Genomic DNA, 20,088 nt, shown 5'->3' with positions numbered 1-20,088 from the left:
ATTAGTATCCAGCATACATTAAGAACGTCACAGAAATTAAAAAGATAAACCACCCCACAGAAAAAACTGATAAAAGACACACACAGGAATTTCAAAGAGGAAACACAAATGGCCAACAAGCATATAAAAATATGTAATCAGAGAAATAAAAATCAAACCCATAATAAAATACCATTTACACCCAAAAGATTTGTACAAATTAATAGCAAAAAACTAAAAAGAACCCAAATGACCATTAACTGTGGAACGTGTAACTTATGGTATATATATCTGCATGATGAAAGCTAAAAAAAAAAAAATCAACAGGGGATGGGTCTCAAAATCACCATATTGAACAAAAGAAGCCAGTTACAAAATACCCAGAGAATGAATCAACTTACGTAAATTTCAAAACAGGTAAAATTACACTGATATGCATTTTAAACACTCTTCTGAATGTATTAAATTTCACAGTAAAAACTTTAAAAATTTAGAATCTTTTCTAAAGTTGTTTTACGCATTTTCAATTCTGCAAACAATTAAACCTAAATATTTACAAGTACCTACATGCAAGGCACTGTGTTGTGGGATGATATTATAGTGAGATGAAAAGATTTTTCTGCCCTTTTTTTTCTTGTTGCTTGTGACAATACCTTATCCTTTTACCCAAAATATGGAATATATGATACCTAATTAATTGGTTTAAAAATAGCTCCACAATGTTCCTGTAAGAACACCACATAATGAAAATCACAGTCAAAAATCAAAATCAAACAAATTAGCTTTTCCCAAGATCAGTATATCTTTATGGACATTTCCTATTTCTGACAATTCTATCATCATTCTCCCAAACATCCTCAATTTTTAAAAAACCCTTAATTATTCCCACTCCTCATTTTCCTTCTTCACCAATATTCAGTCACCAGGCTTCCTTAGAGACTACTTGCTTATCTGCCTTTCCCTGCCAATTCTATTTCAACTATCATAAAGTCCTTACTACTCTCACCTGGTCACCTGAAATGGGTATCTAAAAGTCTTAATCATAAAGCTGAAAGAGTCCTTGGAAATCATCTACTCCAATCTCCTACACAAGAAACCAGCTTCTTAATTCCCCAAATTCAGTGTTTTTACCAATTCGTTGCTGCCTTATCTAAACCTGTAGCATTTTTCGAATTTTAACTTAAGTGTTTGTGATCAGTGGACAACTTTTAATACACTTCTAGATACATTTCAATGGTCACTATATTTCTGTTTCTCTTAAAACAATTAGCTTGGTGGGAAGGATCTTTCTTCACTAATAAAGAATTAAAGTTTTTTACTCTTTATAATTTATAAAGTGTAGTTTAGGGAGGAGTGCAGCTTAAAATTAAGCTTAAGAACACGGACATTCTAGGCTGCAGTGTATTTAAAATAGTAAAAAATTGTACATAAACTAAGTATCAAACAATAGGAGAATAGTTAAATAAACTCTGTACACTTCCCATTCCCAAACAATGGTAATGGTCTCCATTTCAAACATGCACTATTTGAACATAACTCCATTACTGGGATGGTCAGCAAGTCTCTGGAAAGATTTCCTTGAGAAGAGCACAGATCTACCCGACCGAACTCTCCCTAAACTGAGTTACCAGTTCTTCTCATTTCTTATAGGATAGAATTCTAATTATTTGGTCTGGACTTCAAAGCCCAAGTTCTAGAAGCTAATTATCTTGGTTCGGGTTAAAGCGGTTAATTTAACATACTCTGGGTTTGAACTCTGAATCCCCGACGCTCATCATTTACTTATGCTGTTCCCTCCAGCCCTATTCTACCCCTAACTCCCACCCCTTTCTTTAAAACTCAGCTCAAATCCTGCTCTTCCAAATATTTTCCATAACTGTCCTAACCCTGAGAATAAACTCTTCCTTCTTTGTTCTCATGCAGAATTAACAACATGTTATCACTCACAGGGTACAGAGCCTTATATCATTCTTCACCTGTTTTCAGAATTTCCACATGGACTGTTGGCAGGCATTTGAAGGCCAACACTATTTGTTAAAGCAATTCACATTTCTAGTGCTTCAAAAATTCTGTTCTCATCAGACATTTAATGAAGAGGATGACTAAGGTAACAGGATATAAGCCTGAATATGAAAATGAACTAAGTTTTTTTTTAAAGGGGAAAGACTAGTGTGATGTCATAAACTCATTCAAAGAAGATGCATATCTTAGACTTTATACAACATAAATTTAAACCTTAATTTATAGGTTGCTTGAAAAGATGGGGCTTTAAGATTCTGAGAGGCTATTAAAATTCTGTCTAAACTTCAGGGTATTAACTAAAGCAATAAAGCTATTTTAAACTGAGAATTCAAAATGTGCTTAAAAATATACTGTAATCATACAACTGAGAATTATTAATCTACAACATATTAGCCAGTCATCCATTACTTAATTACTGAAAAGCTCCTAAGTACTATATACAATACGCTGCTTTGATATTTTTTGCAATTGGCGATGAAAAAATTAGTGAAACAAAAAAATATGCCATAAGATACCTTCAAATAGCGTTCAATATTGTTCATCAAAATATCAATTTCTTCCTTGGACCACATCCCCTGCTTCCATTTATGTCCTTTAAAAGAAAACAAGTAATGCTATAGAAAATATTATTCCTTGAGAGGAATAAAATGTAGCTGATTTAATGTCTCACTCATCTGAAATCTGAAAAATCCCCAGGTAAAGTTGCTTTTGTGACCTCTGGTTTTTAAGAAAGAATACATTTGACCCTACTAAACAGAGATAATGATAAGTAAAAGATTCATAAAAAATATCACTTCCTCTTAGTTACATCTCTTATCCTTTCAGCAGTATAGGACTTACAAGTACAAAAGCCAAATCACCCTCAAAACTTTCTGAAAAATTTCTCCAGTGAAAAATAAATTTTATGGGCAAAAAACATGTATAAAAGATTCTAGGACAAGGTAAACATAATATATTGGATACCAAGTGAATAATTTATTCTTAATGAGTACTTACTGTACAGTGGTTGAAGTGAATAATTTATTCTTAATGAGTACTTACTGTACAGTGGTTGAAAACAATCAATTTACATACTTTTTGTTTCCTTTCCTTACTTCAGAGTGGCATATACACAACCTCCACTTTGTTGCAGTAACTTCCTAGCAATCCTTATGAGCACAGCAGCACTATAAACACCATTACTTTAAACCTCTAAGCCACTTATCAGACCAAAGGTAGTAGCAGAACTTTGAAAAAAGGCTTGACTTCCCAGTCCCATAAGCAATAACTGAATTGTCTTTGTTTTTTTGAATTGTCTTTTAAATGACACCACTGTGCATCTGTTTATAACCTACTTCATATCAGAGAACTAATGATCAATTATTGAAAAATGAATATTGGTTTCATGGTCCCATTCAGAGCCAAATTTAATTAGAAAAGGCTCAATTACTGTAACTACTCAACCATAATTATGAAGGCCCAACTCAGAATCCTTATGACTACAAGCTCTTCTTAACGTCCATTTTTTCCGCTGGACACTAAAATTCACAGTATCTCTTACCTTTGTTAGTTAGAGAATCCTTATCTTCTTTAGTTGTAAACCATGCTTGGCTAACTGCTGAAACCTCCTCATTACCCAAGGGAGATATGTCATCTAGTTGCTCATTCTGTAGAATCTTGAAAAGGTAAAAGAGAAAAAAAAAGTAGCAGCCTGATTTAATACCCAACCTGATTCATCTTTGTTTGTAATGCTAAGCACTATAAAACTCTAATAATGTGAAATCCATTTGTTTTAGATATAATAAAATTATATTGAATTTATAAAGACAAATATTTTCTTGCTCTTTTATTAAGACAGTATGAAAACAAAATTATCTGCATTAACAAAATATGACCTTCATTTAAGCAAGTAAGTCAGTACTAGCAGCTTGAATTTTAGAGAATATTGGTTAAGATTCCATTAAGCATTTAAATTAATACAGTACAGGATACTCAAAGCCATTTGTATGTTTATATATGTAAAACAAACTCACATATAAAATAAAATGAAAATGCTGGGGTTGATGTCATGATTATTCATATCCTCACAGGTAGTTTGCTACCTAAATATATAGTCATCTGTAATGTAATCTGCTGCTAAATCTAAAGGATTAACAGGCTAACTCAAAAGATGTTACTGCAAAATCATGATCTGCTTATTGTTTACTGACAACTTTGTTTTAGCCAACCTCTAGAGCTGATTCCTACCCTCCTTAATGTACCTTCTTTCAAAGAACTATATGGTACTACTTTCTATTATTATTGTAGTAAAACAGTCTGCATGAGAAATGTGTAGTTAAAAAATAAGCTTTATTGAGATACAATTAACACATCATAAAATTCACCCTGTAAAGTATACAATTCAGTGGCTTTCAGTATATTTATGAAGCTATCACCAGGTACATTTTCTTTTGTTTTTTTAAAAATTTATGTATTTTATTTATTTTTCGCTGTGCTGGGTCTTCGTTGCTGTGCACGGGTTTTTTCTAGTTGTGGCAAGCAGGGGCTACTCTTCGTTGTTGTGCGTGGACTTCTCATTGCGGTGGCTTCTCTTGTTGCAAAGCATGGGCTCTAGGCGCACAGGCTTCAGTAGTTGTGGCATGTGGGCTCTAGAGCCCAGGCTCAGTAGTTGTGGCGCACAGGCTTAGTTGCTCCGCGGCATGTGGGATCTTCCCGGACCAGGGCTCGAACCCGTCCCCTGCATTAGCAGGCGGATTCTCAACCACTGCGCCACCAGGGAAGCTCACCAGGTACATTTTCTTTTTTTTTTTTTTAATTTTATAGCTACTTTATTTATTTATTTATTTATTTTTGGCTGTGTTGGGTCTTCGGTTCGTGCGAGGGCTTTCTCTAGTTGCGGCAAGTGGGGGCCACTCTTCATCGCGGTGCGGGGACCGCTCTTCATCGCGGTGCGCGGGCCTTTCACTATCGTGGCCCCTCCCGTTGCGGGGCACAGGCTCCAGACGCGCAGGCTCAGTAGTTGTGGCTCACGGGCCCAGCTGCTCCGTGGCATGTGGGATCTTCCCAGACCAGTGCTCAAACCCGTGTCCCCTGCATTAGCAGGCAGATTCTCAACCACTGCGCCACCAGGGAAGCCCACCAGGTACATTTTCAATTAAGGACATACCTAATCCAGCAAATTCTGCAGGAACAAAGCTGTTTTTAAGAGACTTGGCCTTGGGCTAAAGAGAGCTATAGTGTAAGTGAAGAAGATTTAGCAACAGTGCTACCATATCAGGTATGAACCTATTACAGGCAGACCAGGATAAGGGGAGAGTCACATGCCTGGTGACCACTCAACCCAGTTTTGTCTCTGGATTGGATCAACTACTAACCTATGTCACTCTCTGGAGGTAAGTCCTAACAAAGTTTGAACTGTTTTTTGAGTAGGCAGAAACTGGATCTCTACTTTCAAGAAGATATGAAACCCATCTCACTTCGAAAACAGAGAAATTGTCCATGAACAATCAAAGCACAATGAGGAGAAAAGCCATGCCTCTACTGTCACCTACTTTATTTTTATATTTGGTGGTAATGAATATTTTGTATTTATAAAAATGTTGTTTTTTAAAACCATAGGCAAAAGCTAGACATCACTGGAACAATCATGAAAAGTTTTATAACCCTGTATTTATGCATCATACATTTTAGATCTTTTTCCTTTAAAGATTAAGAGGACTTTATAAAGCTGAGAATTGAGACAGACTAGACAGATGATATCCAAGGCTTCTTATATTATGAAGATCACAATTCTGTAAGATTTGACACAGGAGTTATTCATCAAGGGCAATACAGAGACCTATCAAAAGACCTTGATACATATAATACCTACTTTTAAGAAATGTAATGTAGAAAATATCCTGAGATGATCTCTTATATTAATTAGTTCGTTAAAAGAATAAAATCACCATTTTCCAAAGTGAGTCTAAGTATACAGCAAAGCCCACTCTATGAATCTCACAAAGAAATCTGTCATGCCAATTAATCACTGTCTTTGGGCAAACACTTTATGCTTTATGGCTCAAATTTTTCTGAAGAAGACTTACAATTATTACTTAAACCATATAATGTTAAACATGAAAAGCCAGGAAATGAAGTAAATAATTATTAAATTTTAGCAGTAATATTCAGCACTGTCAATAAAAGTGAGTATAGAAGGAGACTTAGGTACCTGAAAGGCTATCTATCTATACTTAGTAATAAGTTTAGTAATAAGTATTTTAGTATAGTAAATAGTAATAAATTTTATAGTATTTTACCCCCATTTTTCGCTACTTTATACATAAATCTTTTTTTTTTTTTTAATAGAGTCATTTATTTATTTATTTATGGCTGTGTTGGGTCTTCGTTTGCGAGGGCTTCCTCCAGTTGCGGCGAGTGGGGGCCACTCTTCATCGCGGTGCGCGGGCCTCTCACGTTGCGGAGCACAGGCTCCAGACGCGCAGGCTCAGTAGTTGTGGCTCACGGGCCTAGCTGCTCCGCGGCATGCGGGATCCTCCCAGACCAGGGCTCGAACCCGTGTCCCCTGCACTGGCAGGCAGACTCTCAACCACTGCGCCACCAGGGAAGCCCCTACATAAATCTTTTAAAGTTACTCAGGCTTTATTAGCATGCTGTTGCTTTCTAAATGAAGCTTTTTTGAGTTGGTTGTAGGGTTTCCTATCTGTAATATATACAGGCTTAGAAATCTAAAAATAAGTATTTCATTCACTAAATACCTCTTGCAACCATTAAGTACTACATACATTGGGAATGTTTTTAGTTTCTAATTGTTTTTCAAGCTCATCCCACCAGTGGAATGAGGGAAGGGGCATTAGCTACTAAACTACGTGAAATAACAACACCTAGATTGACACAAAAGGGCACAGCAAAAAGCACACTATTTCTGAACATCTAACTGTGCTGACTTTCACTCCCAACCTAATATTAATCTTATTTAAAAAATTCAGAAATTATTAATTATTTTGTTCATTAAAATGGTAATAACAAACCAAGAGGTTAATATTAAATTGTAATTCATTAAGTCTTCAGAAATAATCCAAACAAAACCATATAACTTGTCTAACTAGCACTGCTACTGCTTAATCTTATAATAGCTAGGTTGTAAACCAAATCACACATATGTATATAGTTATTTTCAATGTGCTAAAAATGGAATGGAAGTGAGACTACAGTCTTTGAATCTGAAATGAATTTGACAAGACCCATTTTGAAGAACGAATGTGCCCTATTATTTCTGAGGGTTTAGAAAAAAATTTCTGTCCAAATTCCCACTGAAACCCAAGGGTAGATTATGAGATCTCCAGCCTGGCTCAAAGCTGTTTGAAGCATTTTGGAGACTTGCTTCTCTGGAAATCCTGTCATTCTGGAACCACTCTGAAGCTCCCCACTGCAAACCATTCACAGTACACCTACCTGAGATGTCCTTAGTCCCTGATGTTACATATCAACTTGTAACTACTTTACTTCTTAACTGAAGGGTCACTGTGATGCTTCACATACGAAAAATAATGGTACAATGTCTACTGTCTACTTAGAAGTATTTTATTAAATGAAGAGATGAAGCAAAAGGACAGCTAGTAAAAAGAAAGGACAATCAGCCAGAAATAAACTTACAAGTAAAATATATTTAAGCTGTTGGTTACTGAAGACAGCAAAGAATTCTGATTACTTTTGGCAGAAATAAGTCATGAGACAAATAAAGAAGTTCATGTAGGAAAAAGGGCTAATTATTACTTAACCTCTTAACATGCGGTAAAATGTATCTAGTCCTACAGGCACAAAAGGAACTACCTTAACTACAACTGTTATAATTAAAATCTATTTGAAATAACCAGCTTTCATTCACATTAGGGCAGAGAATACATGGAGCCGTTCTAAATCTGTCACTACAGATAACTGCTGGGTAAAACTTATCTTAAAAAGTTTTATATCCCAATCAATAGCATATATAACTGGTAGATAAAATTTAAAGTTATTTAACAGCTCAAATGAGATCACTCCAAGTGGATAAAGAATGCCCATGCATCATCTGCTTCAACAGATGTGAACCACTCTACAGGGAATAAATTTTAAAATTCTATCATTGCTTACAATTCTGAGACTCACATATGTGGGGACTGGAAACCTGAATGAATAAGTCCAACCTCTGTTCTGTGGTTGCTCTTTTGTCAGACAGAATGTATTCTCATCATTTTATCACCTAAGGTATGTGTAAAGGATACTCTTCTTGTATCCAGTAAAAAGGCTTACTATACCTGGATCTGTGTCACAGTTCCCTCAGTAATCTCATCATCTGCCACCTCTGTGGTTGCAGTCATGGTCACCTCAAAGCTCTGATCATTTTCTGAAACTTCAAGAAGAAGAACAGTTCAACTCCAGAATAATAATGGCAGGTTCTAATTATTTAAAAATATACCCAAGGAACAAGTACGTGATCATCTAATTTCTTAACATATTCCTTGCCAATATATCCACACATATATATGTGTGTGTGTGTGTGTATACATTCATATACATATATTTGCTTAACAAATATCTACTGTGCACCTAATACATGCTAGGCATTGCTCTCGGCAACAATAAACAAAAAAACAAAAATTCTGCCTTCACAGCACTTATAGCCTAGGGGGGAAGATACAAAATGAACAGGATATTATGCTGGAGAAGTATTAAGGAGAAAAAATAAAGCATGAAAGGAAATGTGTTGGGAGTTGGGGAGAGTGTTTGAATTTTAGATAGCAGGGCAGGAAAAGTCACCAACACTTGGACTTTATCCATAAAGTCCATATATCATATATCATGCAGGTATACTGAGGAAAAGCACTTCAGGCAGATGGAAAGCCAAGTGCAAAAAGGCTCTGAGATGAGGGCCTGCCTAGATTGTTCATAGGAACAGCAAGGAGGACAGTGTAGCTGGCCAGAGCAGACCAAACAAGATACTATGTGGGGACTCACAGACCACTGTAAAGACTTTGGCTTTAACTCTCTTCCAATGGGTTGACCATTGGAAGATTTAGAGTAGAGGAGTGATATAAACTGAGTTTTATTTTAACAGGATCACTCTGGCTGCTAAGGGGAAAACAGCCTGAAGGGCAGCACAGGCTGGAAGGAAATCAGTGAAGAAGCTAATTCAATAATCTAGATAAGAGAGGTCAGTGGCTTGGACTAGAGTGAAGGCAAGTGAGGGTGATAAGAAGTAGTTCAAATTGTGGATACATTTTGATGGTAGAGCCAATAGGATGTGCGGATAAACCAAATATGAAAGTGAAAAGTCAACGATGGAATTAAAGTTTTTTATCTGAGCTACTGGAAGAATGTACCTGCCATTAATGAGATGGGGAAGATTGCAGAAGAAGCAAGTTTAAAAATGTAGGACGTTTCAGGAGCTCAGATTTAAACATATTCGTTTGAGATAGCCACTAAACCTCTAGAGTCAAGAGAAGTCTGGACTGGAATAAATCTGGGAGTCATTACCAGAGACAGGACTTAAAACCATGAATTCTAGGGAGTGAGTAAAAATGGAAAAGAGAAGCAATCTAAGAACTGAGTCCTGGGGCACTCCACATTCAGAGGTTGGGGAGATGTGGACAAGTCAGCGTAAGAGACTAAGAAGGAATGGACAGAGAGAAAACTAGAGAAATGTCTTCCCTGGAAGCCAAGGGACAAAATGTTTCAGGGAGAAGGGAGTGACAAAATTGTTGAAAATTGTCGGCAGATCAAGTAAGACAAAGACTAAAAAAATCACCATTGGATTTAGCAACAAGAAAGTCTCTGGAAAAAACTAAAAAGAAGAAAAGAAGAAGAAAAAAAAGAAAGTGTCTGGAGACATGGGGAGAACAGTTCTGGTGTAGTGATAGAGGTGAAAGACTGACTGGAGTGGGCTTACAGAACAAGGGAAGAAGAAACGGAGGCAAGGATAGGCAATTCTTCCAAGAAACTCTGCTCTGAAGGGAAGGAGAGAAATTGGATGGGAGCCCAAAGTGGGTTAACAGGACGTTTTGAAGAAGAAATTATAGTATGTTTATAAACGTTGATGGGAATAATCCAATAGAGAATGAAAAATTGATGATTCAGAGGAGAAAGGAAAGAATTGCTACAACTATGTCTTTGAGTAGACAAAAGGGGTGGGATCTAGTACACTGAAGGGTTGGCCTTAGCTGGGTGAAATGACAGAATATATGGACATAGATACAAGTCAGTGTGTATCTATGGTAGTGGAAACTTACAGAAATTATTTTCTGGCCACTTAAATTTTCTAAGTAGGAAGCAAGGCTATCAGTTGAGAGTGAAAAAGGTGGAAGAAGTATTGGAGATTTCAGAATGTATTAAACAGTCATCTTAGAGTGGGAGAAAGAACACTAGATAAGTATGGTATGACTGGCAGGCAACATTAAGAGTCCATTTCAAGTTAATGATCATAAATTTAAAGTGAGACTGGTCAGCTTACTTGTGCTGTTTTTCTCCAATCTCTTTCAGTTAGCTGTACCAGTATAGACATAAATAGGCAGACAAATTGAACCAGGGTTGTGGTTTCATCAAAGAATGATGAAGTGAGGGGAGGAAAAAAGGATCTGAGGGTAAATGCAAGACAATGATTATAATGATTAACTATGAAAACTGAAACTAGGTAAGGAGGAAACAAGGATACGAGTGAAGAAGGAATCATTTAAAAGTGGTAGGGTCAATGGGTCCCAGTGGGGCAAAGGATCGCAAAAGTATGAGAGGAAGTAATTTGGAAGATAGGAATTAGTGGTAGGAACACAAAATCTGAAGTAGATTACAAATAGACTCCAGTTAATATGCAATAGCAAGAGTAGTATGGGAATGACAAATGAGGCCGTGTGAAGAACAAAAGGAATCAGAGGCTTAGTAACTCCAACAATCCTCTAAACGAATAATCACCAAGAGTTTTAACAATGAATAGGTAATGGAATAAATGTGTGTACATGATTGCAAAAAGAAGTGGTAAGTTATCTACACTGATTAACATGAGAGTTAAGAGAACTTTTAAGGCTCAGACAGATAACTTTTTATCAGTTTTATAAAGCATGTAAAGAAAACCTGAATATTAAAATTAAATCATTAAAACTAATATTCATCTCCATGAAGTCCAGCATAAATTACTCGTGCATTTAATCAGTCCGAGATGATGGTGATGGATACAGGACTTCATGCTTTTGTGTGACTTTTTTTAAATGCAGAAACTTTCCTAAGTTGATTTTATCAACATAGTTTTTACAAATCCAGGGAACTTCAAGTCACTCTTCATAAATTCAGTCTTATTGTAAATTAGGCTTCAGAATGTCCTCTTTGGTGATGCTATGACCCAACATCAAACAGCTCATGTGCTTTTATGTCAACACACCATAAAATAGAACAAAATATCGTGTAGTTCAAACCTACAATAATGTTCAAGGCACTCTAACCAAATCAATTAACCAGTCAAAATTTACATTAAAATAATCAAAAATTCTGGCTTAATTAAATATTTTTACTTTATTTTATAACCTGTGAATGTACTGTTCAGCATGGTGACTACAGTTAATAATACTGTACCGTATATTTGAAAGTTGTTACGACAGTAGATCTTAAAAGTTCTTATCACAGGAAAAACAACTGTATTGATAACTGTGTGGTGAAGGACATTACTAGACTTATTGTGCTGAACATTTTGCAATATATACATATGCATAATGATTTGGTATACATATACCAAATCATTATGTACACCTGAAACTAATATAATGTTAATGTCAGTTATATCTGAATTTAAAAAATTCTAGCTTAGAAAATGTCTATATAGGATTGTATTTGTACAGATAGGCTAATCATGTTCTAAAATTGAGTCATAACATAATAATAGTCAAATTAGGAGAGAGTTTTAAAAATCATATGAATCATCATTAGAAGGAAAGATCATTTAATTAGAAATACATTATGCTTGTATATTCCACAAGTGGAAGCAATATTAGCAATATTAACATTAACACCATTTTTCAACAAAGTCTCATAGTAAACTTATATAATATGGTTTCTTTTCTGCTCAATTCAATAAGCAATGAACTCCAAATACAGAGTACATATCTGCTTATGAAGACATGATTTTCCACAATGAAAACCTAGTCTTAGTTTTCTTCCAATAGATGACGATGTGATCTTGCTTGATGCTGAGTGCAAAATAAAAGTTCGTGGATATGCCAAGACCCTCCTTTGTGCAGAGAGTGCCCCCAACAGCCCTGTGCCCCAATCCCATCGCCAAGGACTAAGATATCTACTCCAGCTTTGGAGGGCCACCACAGTTCAACAAGATTCCATATTCTTTGCTAAACAAACCAGAAATATAATTTAACATTACAGTTGGTGGGGTGTAGTCTTTCACCAACAGTATTCCACCCAAAATACTACATCTTCTTAGAAACCAGTCTACTCTAAATGATCTTGGAATATAAACATTTTAAGGACTTTCTTTGTTTTGGGTTTTTTTTTTCTGGTCGCACTGTGCGGCATGTGGGATCTTAGTTCCCCAACCAGGGATCGAACCCGTGCCCCCAGCAGTGGAAACACAGAGTCTTAAGCACGGGGTCGCCAGGGAAGTCCCTTAAGAACTTTCTTAATGAGAATAAAATTAGGCTTCGGTCTAACTTCCATCTAGCCATATACCACATGAAAAGAACATAAACTACAAGAACCGGAATGCCTGGGTACGACCTTAGACAAGTTACTACACCTCTCTATACCTTAGTTTTCTCATTTATAACACAGGGAACACTCTAGAGAGTGCTTTCTCAATGAGGGTGAATATGCTTCTTGGGAGGAGGTGAAAAGATCTTATTCTCTTTATTAAGAAAGCAAGGACACATATATATATATAGTACATTAAAAACAACAACAGTATATTTGTGGTATTACAATTTCATGGGGGAGAGCATGATCATGAAAAAAATGTCTAAAAAGGCTCTCAGGAGTGGGGGGCAATTAAAAAAAAAGGTTGAGATGGATTAACCAAGATGGCGGAGTAGAAGGACGTGCTCTCACTCCCTCTTGCGAGAGCACCAGAATCAAAACTGGCTGCTGGACAATCATTGACAGGAAGAACCTGGACTTCACCAAGGAGGATACCCCACATCCAAGGACAGAGGAGAAGCCACAGTGAGACGGTAGGAGGGGCGCAATCAGAGTAAAATCAAATCCCATAACTGCTGGGTGGGTGACTCACAGACTGGCGAACATTTATACCACAGAAGTCCACCCACTGGAGAGAAGGTTCTGAGCCCCACGTCAGGCTTCCCAACCTGGGGGTCCGGCTACGGGAGAAGGAACTCCTAGAGAATCAGACTTTGAAGCCTAGTGGGAATTGATTGCAGGACTGTGACAGGACTGGGGGAAACAGAGACCCCACTCTTGGAGGGCACACACAAAGTAATGTGTGCATCGGGACCCAGGGGAAGGAGCAGTGACCCTGGGGGAGACTGAACCAGACCTACCTGCTGGTGTTGGGGGGTCTCCTGCAGAGGCGAGTGGTGGCTCTGTTTCACCGGGGGGATAAGGACACTGGCAGCCGAGGTTCTGGGAAGTTCTCCTTGCCGTGAGCCCTCCCAGAGTCTGCCATTAACCCCACCAAAGAGCACGGGTAGGCTCCAGTGTTGGGTTGCCTCAGGCAAAACAGCCAACAGGGAGGGAACCCAGCCCCACCCATCAACAGTCAAGTGGATTAAGGTTTTACTGAGCTCTGACCGCCACAGCAACAGGGAGGGAACCCAGCCCCACCCATCAACAGTCAAGTGGATTAAGGTTTTACTGAGCTCTGACCGCCACAGCAACAGTCAGCTCTACCCACCACCAGAGCCTACCATCAAGCCTCTTAGATAGCCTCGACCACCAGAGGGCAGAGAGCAGAAGCAAGAAAAACTACAATCCTGCAGCCTGCGGACCAAAAACCACAGTTACAGAAAGATAGAGAAGATGAAAAGGCAGAGGGCTATATACCAGATGAAGGAACAAGAAAAAACCCCAGAAAAACAACTAAATGAAGTGGAGATAGGCAACCTTCCAGAGAAAGAATTCAGAATAATGATAGTGAAGATGATCCAGGACCTTGGAATAAGAATGGAGGCAAAGATTGAGAAGATGCAAGAAATGATTAACAAAGACCTAGAAGAATTAAAGAACAAACAAACAGAGATGACCAATACAATAACTGAAATGAAAACTACACTAGAAGGAATCAATAGCAGAATAACTGAGGCAGAAGAACGGATAAGTGACCTGGAAGACAGAATGGTGGAATTCACTGCTGCGGAACAGGCTAAAGAAAAAAGAATGAAAAGAAATGAAGACAGCCTAAGAGACCTCTGGGACAACATTAAACGCAACAACATTCTCATTATAGGGGTCCCAGAAGGAGAAGAGAGAGAGAAAGGACCAGAGAAAATATTTGAAGAGATTATAGTCGAAAACTTCCCTAACATGGGAAAGGAGATAGCCACCCAAGTCCAGGAAGCGCAGAGAGTCCCATACAGAATAAACCCAAGGAGAAACACGCCGAGACACATAGTAATCAAAGTGGCAAAAATTAAAGACAAAGAAAAATTATTGAAAGCAGCAAGGGAAAAACGACAAATAACATACAAGGGAACTCCCATAAGGTTAACAGCTGATTTCTCAGCAGAAACTCTGCAAGCCAGAAGGGAGTGGCACGATATACTTAAAGTGATGAAAGGGAAGAACCTACAACCAAGATTACTCTACCCGGCAAGGATCTCATTTAGATTTGATGGAGAAATCAAAAGCTTTACAGACAAGCAAAAGCTAAGAGAATTCAGCACCACCAAACCAGCTCTACAACAAATGCTAAAGGAACTTCTCTAAGTGGGAAACACAAGAGAAGAAAAGGACCTACAAAAACAAACCCAAAACAATTAAGAAAATGGTCATAGGAACATACATATCGATAATTACCTTAAACGTGAATGGATTAAACGCCCCAACCAAAAGACATAGACTGGCTGAATGGATACAAAAACAAGACCCATATATATGCTGTCTACAAGAGACCCACTTTAGACCTAGGGACACATACAGACTGAAAGTGAGGGGATGGAAAAAGATATTCCATGCAAATGGAAATCAAAAGAAAGCTGGAGTAGCTATACTCATATCAGATAAAATAGACTTTAAAATAAAGAATGTTACAAGAGACAAGGAAGGACACTACATAATGATCCAGGGATCAATCCAAGAAGAAGATATAACAATTATAAATATATATGCACCCAACATAGGAGCACCTCAATACATAAGGCAACTGCTAACAGCTATAAAAGAGGAAATCGACAGTAACACAATAATAGTGGGGGACTTTAACACTTCACTTACACCAATGGACAGATCATCCAAAATGAAAATAAATAAGGAAACAGAAGCTTTAAATGACACAATAGACCAGATAGATTTAATTGATATATATAGGACATTCCATCCAAAAACAGCAGATTACACGTTCTTCTCAAGTGCGCACGGAACATTCTCCAGGATAGATCACATCTTGGGTCACAAATCAAGCCTCAGTAAATTTAAGAAAATTGAAATCATACCAAGCATCTTTTCTGACCACAACGCTATGAGATTAGAAATGAATTACAGGGAAAAAAACGTAAAAAAGACAAACACATGGAGGCTAAACAATACGTTACTAAATAACCAAAAGATCACTGAAGAAATCAAAGAGGAAATAAAAAAATACCTAGAGAAAAATGACAATGAAAACAGGACGACCCAAAACCTATGGGATGCAGCAAAAGCGGTTCTAAGAGGGAAGTTTATAGCTATACAAGCCTACCTAAAGAAACAAGAAAAATCTCAAGTAAACAATCTAACCTTACACCTAAAGAAACTAGAGAAAGAAGAACAAACAAAACCCAAAGTTAGCAGAAGGAAAGAAATCATAAAGATCAGAGCAGAAATAAATGAGAAAGAAACAAAGAAAACAATAGCAAAGATCAATAAAACTAAAAGTTGGTTCTTTGAGAAGATAAACAAAATTGATAAGCCATTAGCCAGACTCATCAAGAAAAAGAGGGAGAGGACTCAAATCAATAAAATCAGAAATGAAAAAGGAGAAGTTACAACAGACACTGCAGAAATACAAAACATCCTAAGAGACTACTATAAGCAACTTTATGCCAATAAAATGGACAACCTGGAAGAAATGGACAAATTCTTAAAAAGGTATAAACTTCCAAGACTGAACCAGGAAGAAACAGAAAATATGAACAGACCAATCACAAGTAATGAAATTGAAACTGTGATTAAAAATCTTCCAACAAACAAAAGTCCAGGACCAGATGGCTTCACAGGTGAATTCTATCAAACATTTAGAGAAGAGCTAACACCCATCCTTCTCAAACTCTTCCAAAAAATTGCAGAGGAAGGAACACTCCCAAACTCATTCTATGAGGCCACCATCACCCTGATACCAAAACCAGACAAAGACACTACAAAAAAAGAAAATTACAGACCAATATCACTGATGAATATAGATGCAAAAATCCTCAACAAAATACTAGCAAACAGAAACCAACAACACATTAAAAGGATCATACACCACGATCAAGTGGGATTTATCCCAGGGATGCAAGGATTCTTCAATATACGCAAATCAATCAATGTGATACACCATATTAACAAATTGAAGAAGAAAAACCATATGATCATCTCAATAGATGCAGAAAAAGCTTTTGACAAAATTCAACACCCATTTATGATAAAAACTCTCCAGAAAGTGGGCATAGAGGGAACCTACCTCAACATAATAAAGGCCATATATGACAAACCCACAGCAAACATCATTCTCAATGGTGAAAAACTGAAAGCATTTCCTCTAAGATCAGGAACGAGACAAGGATGTCCACTCTCACCACTATTATTCAACATAGTTCTGGAAGTCCTAGCCACGGCAATCAGAGAAGAAAAAGAAATAAAAGGAATACAAATTGGAAAAGAGGAAGTAAAACTGTCACTGTTTGCGGATGACATGATACTATACATAGAGAATCCTAAAACTGCCACCAGAAAACTGCTAGAGCTAATTAATGAATATGGTAAAGTTGCAGGATACAAAATTAATGCACAGAAAACTCTTGCATTCCTATACACTAATGATGAAAAATCTGAAAGAGAAATTATGGAAACACTCCCATTTACCATTGCAACAAAAAGAATAAAATACCTAGGAATAAACCTACCTAGGGAGACAAAAGACCTGTATGCAGAAAACTATAAGACACTGATGAAAGAAATTAAAGATGATACCAACAGATGGAGAGATATACCATGTTCTTGGATTGGAAGAATCAACATTGTGAAAATGAGTATACTACCCAAAGCAATCTACAGATTCAATGCAATCCCTATCAAATTACCAATGGCATTTTTTACGGAGCTAGAACAAAACATCTTAAAATTTGTATGGAGACACAAAAGACCCCGAATAGCCAAAGCAGTCTTGAGGCAAAAAAATGGAGCTGGAGGAATCAGACTCCCTGACTTCAGACTATACTACAAAGCTACAGTAATCAAGACAATATGGTACTGGCACAAAAACAGAAACATAGATCAATGGAACAAGATAGAAAGCCCAGAGATTAACCCACGCACCTATGGTCAACTAATCTATGACAAAGGAGGCAAAGATATACAATGGAGAAAAGACAGTCTCTTCAATAAGTGGTGCTGGGAAAACTGGACAGCTACATGTAAAAGAATGAAATTAGAATACTCCCTAACACCATACACAAAAATAAACTCAAAATGGATTAGAGACCTAAATATAAGACTGGACACTATAAAACTCTTAGAGGAAAACATAGGAAGAACACTCTTTGACATAAATCACAGCAAGATCTTTTTTGATCCACCTCCTAGAGTAATGGAAATAAAAACAAAAATAAACAAGTGGGACCTAATGAAACTTCAAAGCTTTTGCACAGCAAAGGAAACCATAAACAAGACGAAAAGACAACCCTCAGAATGGGAGAAAATATTTGCAAATGAATCAACGGACAAAGGATTAATCTCCAAAATATATAAACAGCTCATTCAGCTCAATATCAAAGAAACAAACACCCCAATCCAAAAATGGGCAGAAGACCTAAATAGACATTTCTCCAAAGAAGACATACAGACGGCCACGAAGCACATGAAAAGCTGCTCAACATCACTAATTATTACAGAAATGCAAATCAAAACTACAATGAGGTATCACCTCACTCCTGTTAGAATGGGGATCATCAGAAAATCTACAAACAACAAATGCTGGAGAGGGTGTGGAGAAAAGGGAACCCTCTTGCACTGTTGGTGGGAATGTAAATTGATACAGCCACTCTGGAGAACAATATGGAGGTTCCTTAAAAAACTAAAAATAGAATTACCATATGACCCAGCAATCCCACTACTGGGCATATACCCAGAGAAAACCGTAATTCAAAAAGACACATGCACCCGAATGTTCATTGCAGCACTATTTACAATAGCCAGGTCATGGAAGCAACCTAAATGCCCATCAACAGACGAATGGATAAAGAAGATGTGGTACATATATACAATGGAATATTACTCAGCCATAAAAAGGAACGAAATTGAGTCATTTGTTGAGACGTGGATGGATCTAGAGACTGTCATACTGAGTGAAGTAAGTCAGAAAGAGAAAAACAAATATCATATATTAATGCATGTATGTGGAACCTAGAAAAATGGTACAGATGAGCCAGTTTGCAGGGCAGAAGTTGAGACACAGATGTAGAGAATGGACATATGGACACCAAGGGGGGAAAACTGCGGTGAGGTGGGGATGGTGGTGTGCTGAATTGGGCGATTGGGATTGACATGTATACACTGATATGTATAAAATTGATGCCTAATAAGAACCTGCAGTATAAAAAAACAAACAAAACAACTAATACTAAACTTTCATTGGGTTATTTGTATGGAAATATGTTAATATAAATGTTTCAGACATTACATGAAATTCCTAAAAATCTTTTATTTGTATTTGTATGGAAATATGTATGGAAATATGTTAATATAAAGGTTTCAGACATTACATGAAATTTCTAAAAATCTTATATTTGTATTTGTATGGAAATATGTATGGAAATATGTTAATATAAATGTTTCAGACATTACATGAAATTTCTAAAAATCTTATATGTTCTGGTATAATGTTATAAGTAATAATCCTAGTTATTACTTTAAAATGTATATCTCAGAAATAACTAATTTTCTTGTCAACTGCATTATTATGAACTTTCATCAAATCTTTTACCGTGGTCATTTTTAAGTCTTTTGTCATTTACAGACAGTTCTGGGTGTACTCTGATGATTTTGCAAATATGTTCCTATAAAAGGGTTTCATCTTCAAGAAATTCATGGAAAAGACTCTGACAAGTACAGGTTTCTGGTAACTGACTGTACTGCTGAACTGAATGAATAAGCATTTTCAGAACTCTGATGAAAAACTGATGAACTCATAAAAGTGCTAACAAAAGATCAAGATGAAAAAAAACAATTAATTACATGGGACTGAGTGAACTGATGAGGATGAGTATAATTTTTGTGACTTTCTGTCTGAATTAAAAAAAAAAAAAAATCCCACAAGGACTCAGAGGCAAAGAATATACAAATCAATTTTCACTGCAAAGTAAAGGAGCTGTTACAGTGGAGGATTACTGGACTGAATGTCAATATTATGACATAGTATGAGTGTGTTTCATGTTTGGTAATTGCAATCATTGTTGCTTTTGTTGTGGTCATCCATGTACAATGCTTGGTGTCAGTCTATTTATCTCTTGTAAAAATAAAATACAGTGTGTGTGTGTGTGGAAAAAAAAAAAAAAAAAAAAAGGTTGAGAGATTAAACTAGGCAATATATGTAAAAGTATTCAGAGCCATGCCTGGCACATAAATAAGCACTCATTAAGTGCTGGTTAAAAGGAGGTTTTTTGGACTAAGAGGAGAAAAATAATGGGTCCAAGTCTACCTTGAAATGCCAATTTAATCTCTTGGAATCTA

General features: G+C 36.7%; 1 protein-coding gene across 4 annotated transcripts in view; it reads right to left on the bottom strand.

Moving 5' to 3' along the window:
- DMTF1 (cyclin D binding myb like transcription factor 1) overlaps positions 1 to 20,088 on the bottom strand; it is a 51,215-nt gene that overhangs the window by 18,646 nt on the left and 12,481 nt on the right. For 3 of the 4 annotated variants that reach the window (XM_082472485.1, XM_082472486.1, XM_082472487.1), the window contains 3 exons: positions 8,277 to 8,371; positions 3,542 to 3,656; positions 2,517 to 2,593 (listed from right to left, as the gene is read on the bottom strand). In XM_082472485.1, the coding sequence (XP_082328611.1) occupies positions 2,517 to 2,593; positions 3,542 to 3,656; positions 8,277 to 8,371 (287 nt within the window). The remainder of the gene's footprint in view (positions 1 to 2,516; positions 2,594 to 3,541; positions 3,657 to 8,276; positions 8,372 to 20,088) is intronic. The other variant, XM_082472488.1, reaches the window with a different exon arrangement.

The sequence above is a fragment of the Balaenoptera physalus genome (assembly GCF_965194825.1).
Source record: "Balaenoptera physalus genome assembly, chromosome: 8".
NCBI lineage: Eukaryota > Metazoa > Chordata > Mammalia > Artiodactyla > Balaenopteridae > Balaenoptera > Balaenoptera physalus.
The sequence above is the reverse complement of the archived record's forward strand: the minus strand, read 5'-3'. Positions and strand labels throughout refer to the sequence as shown.